General features: G+C 36.0%; 1 protein-coding gene across 12 annotated transcripts in view; it reads right to left on the bottom strand.

The window, feature by feature from the left end:
- Positions 1 to 116: 116 nt before the first annotated feature.
- Positions 117 to 11,905, bottom strand: part of LOC113118553 (unconventional myosin-Va) — a 71,151-nt gene continuing 59,362 nt past the window's right edge. For 3 of the 12 annotated variants that reach the window (XM_026287809.1, XM_026287816.1, XM_026287811.1), the window contains 10 exons: positions 9,143 to 9,208; positions 8,518 to 8,611; positions 8,269 to 8,412; positions 7,952 to 8,106; positions 7,750 to 7,839; positions 6,019 to 6,169; positions 5,651 to 5,933; positions 4,505 to 4,679; positions 2,738 to 2,818; positions 117 to 2,649 (listed from right to left, as the gene is read on the bottom strand). In XM_026287809.1, the coding sequence (XP_026143594.1) occupies positions 2,497 to 2,649; positions 2,738 to 2,818; positions 4,505 to 4,679; positions 5,651 to 5,933; positions 6,019 to 6,169; positions 7,750 to 7,839; positions 7,952 to 8,106; positions 8,269 to 8,412; positions 8,518 to 8,611; positions 9,143 to 9,208 (1,392 nt within the window). In that variant the 3' untranslated portion in view covers positions 117 to 2,496. The remainder of the gene's footprint in view (positions 2,650 to 2,737; positions 2,819 to 4,504; positions 4,680 to 5,650; positions 5,934 to 6,018; positions 6,170 to 7,749; positions 7,840 to 7,951; positions 8,107 to 8,268; positions 8,413 to 8,517; positions 8,612 to 9,142; positions 9,209 to 11,905) is intronic. The other 9 variants (XM_026287813.1, XM_026287814.1, XM_026287819.1 and 6 more) reach the window with 4 other exon arrangements.

Genomic DNA, 11,905 nt, shown 5'->3' with positions numbered 1-11,905 from the left:
TAATATAATATAATATAATATAATATAATATAATATAATATAATATAATATAATATAATATAATATAATATAATATAATATAATATAATTAGGGCTATGCAAAAAATCGAATGCGATTTTCATGCACATCTCATCAGTAAAGACGCTCCTGTAATTAGAAGTATATCTCCAGCACGTGCGTTCAGATCAGGGTTGCCAGGTTTTCACAACAAATCCTGCCCAGTTGCTTCTCAAAACTAGTCCAAAACTAGCCTCCATAACCGACAATTTAACCTCCTGGTAGCATTCGATTCGCATTCGATTTTTTGCACAGCCCTAAATATAATATAATATAATATAATAAAGGTGTGTGAATGTCTATGTGTGTGTGATGGAAAGCATGGCTGCACTACAGTGGACTGCTTTAATTCCAGGAGTTACAGAACAAAAACAAATACAAGACAAATAATAGCTTTCCAATACAAGCTGCTCGACACATTCAAGATAATACTGATATCCAGCCAGATGTGAACACAAAAGACAAACAGTGAAACAAAGCACGCGTGACAAAAAGAAATATGTCTCTATATATTAACTCATCTGTCAGCACATGCCTTAAAATAAAAAGGCCGTGTCTAACCTTTAAAAACATATAATACTGAAATAAATAACAGCAAGTTTATGATAAACATCTTGGTGTGTTGAGAGTCAGTAGTTTGGGGTTTCGTTTAGCTCTGTTTGGGATATCCAGCGTGCTTTTGTGCATACAAGTCACCTCTATGAATCTAACAAAAACTATTTTCTTATTGATCTTTTCTTTAAAAAAAAAAAAAGAAAAGTGTATTAATGTATATACTGAGCAAAACTTTTTTTTTAACTAAGCACAATTATTTCTCCATCAATTCTCAATACTGTAATACAACAATAATAAATTATGTTTTTGAAATTGTACATAAGTACATAAGTAAGGATCACTGAATTACAATAGTGAGAATTTGGGATTAAAACCTGCTTAATTATCCTGAAAATAATGCAACAGTGCAATCATATTCTTCATAAAATAGGCTTAGTATTCTTTGTTATTTCATTTCATATTTCACTGGGACCTTTCTTTATGTGATTCACCAAACAGTAGAACGGTGGAGGGCCCAAACCATCTGAAACTTCATTAAACCTCATTTAGGAGTCTAGATCTCGCCTGAACTAGCTCAAGCTCTGCTGAAACCTGTGGAACACGGATCTCATGCTCTTGATATGTTCGTATGATGAAAACCAAAGCAATCCCATCATGCACTGGGTCTGGACTGTACTATCTCTTTGGAAATGATTCCTGAAGATCAGAGATGTAAACTTGAGGAAGCTCTTGAGGAAGAAATAAGCTCTGGGATGCAAAGTTTTCTTTCCGGTTACACCAGACATGACTTTTTACTAGCTAATCAACATCACCACACACTACTAACAAATAAACACCTACATTAATGAAGTCAGCTGACATTTTTTACTGAGACTAAGATATTAATCTGTTATGGATGAGAGTAGAGGATTAGAGTATGTTCCGCAACTGGATATCCATGTTAGCTAGCATCTGAGAGAAAAAAAAAAAATAGATATATATCTGATAGGGTAAAGCAATAAATAAAATATCCTAGGATCATACATATTCATAGATATTTCTGTATATGATTATACAGCCCTGTGAACGTATTCTTGTTGTGCTCTGGAAAGGCATTAGTGTTAGAATTAGTTATTTTGACCTTCATTCTTCCTTTCGTAATGTGAAACATTGCTGAAATATTCCAGTTTAAAAGGTGAATCTCACAGAGATATCCAGCTCCCACAATCTAAAGAAAATATTATAAGAATATACCTTCCATGAAGTAAATGAAGAACTTTATTATTATTATTATTATTATTTATTTGTAAGGTGCTGCTGTGGATATGTGTTTTGATCATTTCTGTTATTCTGTTCATTTAAAAATGACTTCGTTTTTATCCATAAAAAAAAAAAAAAATCACTATATTAATTATTCATTAATTCAATTATTTAATTTAATCCGCATATGTTAGCAAACACTGTACAATGTCAATAGTATATCGAGTTAAAAAAAAAAATTCTTTTCTTTTTGCATTTCAGTAATCAGAATTTTTCAGTAATCAGAATTTTGGGAGGAAGTGAATGAATGTCATTAAAATAGCACCACAATATCAAAATATGAATTGTCCAAATGAGCTTAATTTTCTTCAAGCAAAATAGTTTCTTGTGTTTCTTTTGATTGTGGGGTCAATTGTGATCTGAACACATACTGGACAGGTTTCGTGAGATTCACTCTTTTATTGAATAAATAAAATGATGAAGAAGTGCAAAAAGAAGGATTGATGGGATGAATGATTTAAATTGCATTCTCTTTAAGTGTGTGGGTTAATTACCTACAGTTTTATCATATTTGTCTTTTCATTTATATATTTTGGCTCCCTGTTCCTGCCGTGTGATTGGTTGAGGTGAGGTGATTGACAGGTCTACACACGAGTGAGGAAGCCCACATTGAGGCTGCTGGGTATCTGAATAGTTTCCAGGGCCAGGGAGGAGGGGTTAAATGGGAAGGTCACGGGGTAGATGAGTTTGGTGTCCATCAGCAGCTGAGGCGACTCCTTCCGATCCCGTAAACGTGTCTGGCAGAGGAAACACACAGACAAACATGAAGGAGATTGACTTAAAAAACACAAGTATTGTGTTATAATGTTGAGTTATGAAACATACCTGTATTGTTCTTATGAACAGTACTGACACACGCTCTTCAAATGCGTTGACAGGTGTATACAAGTTCAGCACCTTCACAATCTGGATAGAAGAGAAGAAATGATGAAGAATGTGTGTGTCAGGGGTATGATAGACTGAAACTAAAACCAAACTAAAACATTTTCATAAAATAAAATGTTACCGAGGCAACATTTTCATTTCGTTAAATTTGCTGTACTAAAATAACTATTGAAATAAAAAATTATAAAGACTATACAGACAACAACAAAAATACAAAAATTACGCAAAATCACAAAAACAACATAAACACAAACATTCAGACATGATTCTGTATCTGGTGTGTTTTCCTCTTATTTTGGAAACATTGCCACACTAAAACTTAAAGGGTTAGTTCACCCAAAAATGAAAATTATGTGATTAATGACTCACCCTCATGTCGTTCCAAACCCATGAGACCTCCGTTTGTCTTCAGAACACAGTTTAAGATATTTTAGATTTAGTCCGAGAGCTTTCTGTCCCTCCATTGAAAATGTATGTAAGGTATACTTTCCATGTCCAGAAAGGTAAGAAAAACATCATCAAAATAGTCCATGTGACATCAGAGGGTCAGTTAGAATTTTTTGAAGCATCGAAAATACATTTTGGTCCAAAAATAACAGAAACTATGACTTTATTAAGCATTGTGTTCTCTTCCGTGTCTGTTGTGAGTGCGTTCAAGTGAAGTGATGTCTGGTTCATGAACGAATCATTAGATTTAACTGGACCTTCTTGAACCAGTTCACCAAATCGAACTGAATCTTTTGAAACGGTTCGCATCTCTAATAAGCATTAATCCACAAATTACTTAAGCTTAATTCATTTACTCAAACAGTACACTGACTGAACTGCTGTGAAGAGAGAACTGAAGATGAACACCGAGCCGAGCCAGATAACGAACGAAAGATTTACTCGTTCGTTATCTGGCTCAGCTCTGTGTTCATCTTCAGTTCTCTCTTCACAGCAGTTCAGTCATTACTCCAGGATATTGGTTTGTTTTAACTCAGAGGGAGTGTCAGCCACGTTAAAAAAGATAACAGCTTAAGTAATTTGTGGATTAATGCGTACTGGAGATGCAAACCATTTCAAACGATTCGGTTCGATTTGGTGAACTGGTTCAAAAAGAACCGGTTAAATCGAATGATTCGTTCGCGAACCGGACATCACTACACTGCAATGTTGTGAACATGCTCACAACAGACCCTGAAGAGAAGACAATGCTGAATAAAGTCGTAGTTTTTGTTATTTTTGGACCAAAATGTATTTTTGATGCTTCAACAAATTCTAACTGACCTTCTGATGTCACATGGACTACTTAGATGACGTTTTTATTACCATTCTGGACATGGACAGTATAAAGTACATACATTTTCGATGGAGGGACAGAAAGCTCTCTGACTAAATCTAAAATATCTTTAACTATGTTCCGAAGATGAATGAAGGCCTTACAGGTTTGGAACGACATGAGGGAGAGTCATTAATGACATCATTTTCATTTTTGGGTGAACTAACCCTATAAATATAAAATATAAAATAAATAAATAGCATTTTGATTGATAGTGTAATTATAGTCGTAATAATATATAGTCGTCATTTAAATAGTCATGAACACTGCACTAAAATATCTACTTACACAAATCAAATGGTAAACATGGAAAATGAATCAAGTGGTGTATAACAGATAAAAAGAAATCATGATCATCTGAAGTGCAGTCTGGCTGTGTGTGTTACCTGTGCTGTAGAGAGGCTGTTACACATGGAGCAGATGGCCTCAGCATCCTCATCCGTCTTCTTCTTGACCTGCAGTAGTTGTGCAGCCTGAATTAACGGCTCCAGAGTCTCTTTCGCACCACATGTCATGAGGTTCTTATCTCTCAGCCACTCCTCCAGCTGACTCACGTTATACCTGAACACACACACACAACACATATAAACCCTTGTACTGGAGATAAGACGACTAAACTAAAATATGGCTAACTATCTTGATCTAACTGTACATAAAATGTAATCTACGAAAAGATTGGGGTCGGTAAGATTTTTTAAGTTTTGAAAGAACCAAAAAATTCCCCTGTATAAGTTTTTATAAGCGATAAGCGATACCACACGAGCATTATTACACGAGTGCTGATTTTGTCCTGAATATCACGTTTAAATGTGATTTATACAAGTTGATATTGTGTTATATTTTAAATGCAATATTATCTGAAAATATTACCTTTAAAACCATTGCAGAAATACTCTGCTTCTGTGAGCAACACTGCGGTGTTCAGTTTCTGAATGAATTCTCATTTTGAATGAATCTTGTGAACCAATGATTTAAAGGCCCATTCATAGAGGGAGCCGAATCGAATGAATGAATGACTCAAAGACATTTACCACCACCAGCTGGCAGATTCAGTTCCTTATTTGAAGAATAGTTTCATATTTATTATTATTCATAAATTATTCATAATGGAATTTCTTAATTTCAATAATAATAATAAAAATAATAATGATAACTAAAAAAATTAGAAGGATAGTTCACCCTCTAACATTAACATCGACTGACAGCCTGTTTTAATATGTAATTTATTCCCATGATGGCAATGCTGAATTTTCAGTAGCCAATACTTCAGTCTTCAGAGTCACATTCATATTTAATATGCTGATTTACTATTCAAGATTTTAATATTTTTATTGTAACTCATTAGAATGAAATGTTATTATTTATTTTAATATAAAAAAGGATGTTCAATTGCCTTATATTTCTCAATGGTGTCAAAACGATTTTCATGAATTACTGGTATTGACTACTAAAATTTACTAGGAAAACCCTATGTGGTTACAATTGTATTTTTCTGGTCTCCATATATTTTGCACTGCTTCATCTGCACACACCTGATCTGCATGCCCTTGCTCCAGGAGCACATGTCTTTACGCAGCAGCAGGTTGTTGAGGGTGACGGCGCCGATGATGTAGAACTGCTGCTTGACCACCTGTTTGATGAGCTCTGGGTCGGTTCCGTGCTGACACATGATGGAGTGGAAGGAGTTGAGCTGCCGGATGATGGAGTCCAACGTGTATGTCCCCTCATCAGCGATACTGGACGTCCTCTTACGGAGACCAGTGGGCTTCACCCCAGACACACCCTGGATGGTTTCATGCTCCAGCATGCCAGAGACTGAAGAGAGCAACATTCGGAGGATTAAATACACAGGAAGAGAGAAACAGATGGATAGAAAGGCATCCAGAGATCACATGCTCACCGATCATGGGCTGCAGGATGTTCTCCATACACTTGATGAGCTGCTGGTAGATCTGAATGGCCAGATCACTCAGAACCTGCCGGTACTCGGCCAGGTCAAAGTTGGAGAGACAGTGATCGTTCTGTTTAGTAGTGTTATGCTTCATGAATTGCTGGAGAGAGGAAGGACAAAGTGTTGATTCTGGTTGAAAAACACTGGCGACAGAGAGAAATTGTGGCCACATATACAACGAAGATGAAGGTCATCACTGGGTAATATACAGGATTCACAGTTTTTAATGACTTTTCCCAGACACTTCCAGCTGTTTGTGATTAAAAATTCATTCAGTCTGTCTGCTATATTTCTGTTTAGACCAATGCGAAAATCAGACCAAATGTTTGTTGTAAATCTTAATGGGCAATGGAAAATAGACAACCTTGTTATCAGAAGTTGAGTAGACCACAATGTGAGCTGTTCTGACTTACAGTCTGTAAGTACATTTACATATTTCAAGGATTTGCCACTAATGATTTAAATGCAAGTTTTCAGCAGTGTAGAGTTGTTGTTTGTAATTTCTCTGTTCACAAATGCAGACATGGTTTTATGTTACGCGGCACGATGCAACGCAATGCATAAAAAGTCAGTATAAGTCATTATAATTTGTGATTATGTCACCACTGGATACAACAAATGCCTCGTTTGTAATCTGTTTTATGCATTTTGTCTTTGCGCGCTGGTGTTATGACGATTTGTGGTACCCTGTCATTAAAAGAGATGGTAGCATAATTTAGAAGCAAAATCCATTATTAACATGTATACCTATCCCAGTGGTTCCCAATTCCAGTACTCGTACCCCCCAGCTCTGCAAATTTTGCATCTCTCTCTTTGTTAACAAACCTGATTCAGATAATCAGCTCATTAGAAATAAGCTCCGTGCATGAACTGTGTTCCCATTTACATGGTCCCTACAGAGTGTTCAATGCTCCCTACTCCCTGAGCAGGGGAAATCTGTTGAAGTTTACTTCACTTCAGAACATTCATTCACGCTGACCTACAGTAGGATAAATACAGTGTTGGTAGCATAATCTGATAGGTAGCATTATTTGTTAGAACACCTGGTATGTTAAGGAGCGTAACATTTCTGTCACATGCTTGAGGTATTCGGCCAATCACAATGCACTGAATAGCTGGCCAATCAGAGCACACCTCGCTTTTCAGAACGATGAGCATTGTTTCAGAAAAGGCGGGCATAGAGGAGAAACAATGATGTACTGTACATTATGTGGAAAAAAAAAACTAATTTCATTACACCAAATACACAAAATTATGTTATTTAGCTACATCCTATGACCCCTTTAAAAAAGTGTGAATAATGAATATGTGATAATTTGAATAAAACAAATGGTCAAAACTTTATTTGAACATGTATGCTTGTCAGTAGATAATATTTTTAGTTAGTTTAAAGTCCATCTTTTTTTATGTTTTTATTTCACTGTTTATGCAAACAAAAAGTGAATATGCGCACAATTTTATTTGTTGGCTATAGTCATAAAACTTGTTAAAATGATTTCAGTGTGTGTATAAGTACTTTTCCAGCACATTTTAACAATGCCGTGTATAACAGTTTGGATTTATATTTAAGAGATTTAAGTATTGTACAACATTGGTACCTCTCAGCTGCATTAATTTTAAAAAAGTTGCCCGCGAATGACATAAGGTTGGAGACCCCTGTTCTAAGGTGTGATATCTTACCTCGTCACCACTGTACTGTTTCAGGCAGTGCAGGAAACGACATGTATTAGACAACCAGAAGGAAACAGTCTCAAAGTCATCACCTCTTTTCTGTAGAAAAACAAAACATTAATGAGAAAGGAAGATAGTATGCCTTTTTAAGAATATTATGAAAACACAGTTGTGTTAAGTTATAACATTTTAAACGTGAATGGTTTGTGACCTTGAGGATCTTCTTGATGCTGTTGATGACAGAGGTAAGTAGAGATCGGACTTTCTGGTCATCATTAATGTAGTCGGCATGACGCAGACACATGAAGAGGATGTATGCCGGCAGACCCGGTATCAGATTCACTGCCACTCCACGAGGCTTTAGCTCTGATAAAAACATACATGCACAAACCAGTCACAATCAGCTTTTTTATTATTTATTTATTTATTATTATTAAACAGAACCAGGAATTGGGTAAGTTGAAGTCAAACTAATGAAATCATTTAATAGATGTATTATTTTTACAGTTATAGGACTATGTGTCTTACCAAGTATGAGGTTTTTGACCAGTTTGAGTTCATCCTCTTTCTTGTATTCCAGCATTCCCTGGAAGTCTTTCTCCCTGCGTGGAATATTCACTGGATGAACAGGCTCATCAGTCGTCTGTCCTGGAGACACATCCATCTGGCCACCTTCAATACACAGACAAACATCAACGGATATAATCATTAAGGATCGTAAACGTGAATTTAAGATGTTCCTGAACAGAGTCTCTAAACCCAGCCTGTGACATGTACCTTCAAGGTCATTGATCTTCTTTGCGAAGACTTTAAGCTGTTTCTTCAGTTTGCGGACGGTCTTGTCCTGTTTCTCTAGTTGCTCCATAAGATCCTGTCCCAACAGAGACAGACATCATCATCAGACAATCACAGCAACACTATGACAAATGAGTCTCTTTGGCAGAAGGTTGAAAAATATTAAAATAAAGGGTTTATTTTTAGAGAATCGGGACAAAGCAGGTCAACCGAGCATCTTTAAGCTCTGCAACAATCTGAAGATATCAGCTGACTTTCATCTGTCCATGCAACTCATTAAACAGAGAGAAAAAATAGAGAAATAGTAACAAAGGTGGGGGGTGATCTCACAAAGAAAAGTCACATACCACCTCATCAAAAAAAAAAAGGTGTAAAGACTTCAAATAATTTTATTTTTTTTTAGTTTGGGATCACTTTTTTTTTTGTGAGACTCACCCGGATATTGAGAGAGAAACATATTAAAAAAAGTGTATTGATTCACACTGTTGTGGGTTAAACACACAGTTAGAGTTCAACGCAGCTCAGATTCTGTGCAACACACACTAGTGGCAGTTAGTTTTCTGATACATGCGCACAGACACACTCGTACACACACGATCCTACATACAACCATCCTGCGTAACATGCTGATTCTGTAGGCTTTATACTCCTTTGGATCATCAGAGTGAAGCTCCTGTGAATGAAACATCTCCACATCAGATGCAGAGCACTCAGACCAAAATCACACTCCACGGTTTCATGAGTGAGTAAATCTGAAATCATTTATTTAGAATCACATAAAACAAAAGGGTGAGCAGCAGGATTTCTAAACTTGTTTTTCCAATGCAAATACCACTTTTGATGCTCATATATATTCCCAGTGAAAAAAGGCATCTGGAGATGATCCAAAATTACATTTATAGCCTACAGCCACTAACACATATCATATCATATCATATCTATCTATCTATCTATCTATCTATCTATCTATCTATCTATCTATCTATCTATCTATCTATCTATCTATCTATCTATCTATCTATCTATCTGCTATTCCACTCGCCTCTAAATGTGCTTTCAGCTTATACAGTTTTTAGTTTGAAATGACATCTGTAGTTGGGTCAGGCCAATCCTTCTCATAATTAAAGACACAATAAATTGGTTTGACAAAAGTTTTCTTTTTGGTGTTTATGTTGTCTGATTGAAATAGGATATAGACCAATTCAATGACTTTTTGTGGACTGAGCCTATCTGGTGGCAGAAAATAACAATATCAAGTAGCGATCAATGGAAACCACAGAATAAACAAATAAAAAAAGGTAAATTTGAGTTTATATTTCAAAATTCTGACTTGATATTCGCAATTCTGAGATTATATCTCTGATAAGGAAAAACAAATATTCATTCTTTATGTTCCCCTCAGTTCAGAATATAAATTCATATCCTGACTTCTGGCTTTTTTTCCTCTGAATTGACAAAAACACTACTGTTCAGTTAAATCAAGTTATAATGTCCAAACTAGGAGATATAAACTTGCATTGTGAGAAAGAAAAAAAAGTCAAAAGTCAGAATTGTGAGATAAAATGTTATGTAAAATGTTAATAGTAATAGGTTTAAACAGTATTAAATATCATTCTTATTCTAGAAAATATATATATATAATAGGGGTGTAACGATACGCGTATTCGTATTGAACCGTTCGGTACGACGCTTTCGGTTCGGTACGCGGTACGCATTATGTATACCGAACGGTTCGTTGGAGTAATTAATTATATTTGAAAAAAAAAAAAAAAGAGAGAGAAAGAAATATAATGATATGCGTTCAACAAGGTAGCCCAATAACCCAAACAACGTAACAGGCAACGCCCCTGACACTCCCGAAGAAGAAAAAAACACCATCTTATATGTTTATGTTAGGCTACTCAGCAGGCGCTCGCTCACTCAGTACACGCTGAAGGCTCGTTGCAAAATAGCCAATGCGTTTAACAGACTAGAAATGAGAAGATCCTCCAATAACCAACAGGTCTGGTGTTTGGGTGCACTTTGGATTCCCTTTAAGCTATAATGGTGATGGCAAGAGAGTGGTGAATAAATAAACAACGGTATGTCGCATCTGCAACATGACAGGGTACACCAGCGGGATTACAAAAAAAAAAAAAAAAAAAACCAGCGGGAATATCTGGGATATATGCGTCAGTACTATCTGGGAAAAGACGAAAAAAAGGAGAAACATGCACGCAGCAAACTATCCCTGCAGCATTTAGACACTATAGCTTACAGGGAATCCAACCCAAACACCAGACCTGTTGGTTATTTTAGGATCTTATATTTCTGGTCTGTTAAATGCATTAGACATTTTGCAACGAGCCTTCAGCGCGTGCTGAGTGAGCGAGCGCCTTAGGGGCCGTTCACATATCGTGCCTAAAAACGCATGGAAAACGCTAAGCGTGTCTTTCTCCTGAGGCGTCTGTCTTTGCTAAGCAACAATGACGTGCTCTCTCCATGAGACGCGGAAATTTCAGCGAAGGATAAATGGATTTGCAGCTCTAAAAATCGCTTGCAGTAGCTCTGCTACTGAATTTATTTCAAAATTGCAATCCATATACAACTATGATCAGCTGTTCCTTAATCTTGGCTGAGCTCTCAACGTTGTTACGGGAAAGGATGAAGCTGATTGGTTGGTTCTTGTCACATGACCCGCGGTGCGCTTGCGGCATTCTGAAAAGTTGAGATGTTTTTACATTTTGCTGTATCTAAAACGTATCGAACCGAACCGAACCGAACCGTGACATCAGTGTATCGTATCGAACCGAACCGTGAATTTTGTGAACCGTTACACCCCTAATATATAAATCAAGATTCTGTGTATGATTCTTTGTATGCAAATGCAACCCATGTCTGCATTATCTGCAGCAGCATCCCCCACCCCCAACAAACTTGTTAACCAGAGGGTGAAAAACAATACTAAATAAAAATCACTAAATCTGTGGCCAAAAAAAAAAATCACTGTGTAACTGTCCAGCTGCTGCACTGCTGTGTATTCCACGGTAAATGCACAGAGATAGAATCAACCTTAATTAGATAAAAAAATTATCTATTTTAAAAATAGATAATTCTATTCTTAAAACCTGCTAAGAATACTATAAAACTATTATGATAACTATATTAGCGTATACACCAATAGTAATATGTAATTTATGTTTATTATAAGTGGAGCTGCTACTTTAAATGCTCACTTTAATAAATAACTGGTTGGTTTAAAGGCAAAGCACACCAAAGTGCCTCAAATGTCACCATTAAAAAAAACACAACAACAACAAAACATAGTTTTTACACACCGCAAAAAAATTTGACAGTGTCAAAAATAATTTATATATTAAATAATAAACAT

This window comes from Carassius auratus, chromosome 18 (genome assembly GCF_003368295.1).
Source record: "Carassius auratus strain Wakin chromosome 18, ASM336829v1, whole genome shotgun sequence".
Classification (NCBI taxonomy): domain Eukaryota; kingdom Metazoa; phylum Chordata; class Actinopteri; order Cypriniformes; family Cyprinidae; genus Carassius; species Carassius auratus.
Note: the sequence above shows the minus strand (reverse complement) of the source record. Positions and strands in the feature narration are given on the sequence as shown.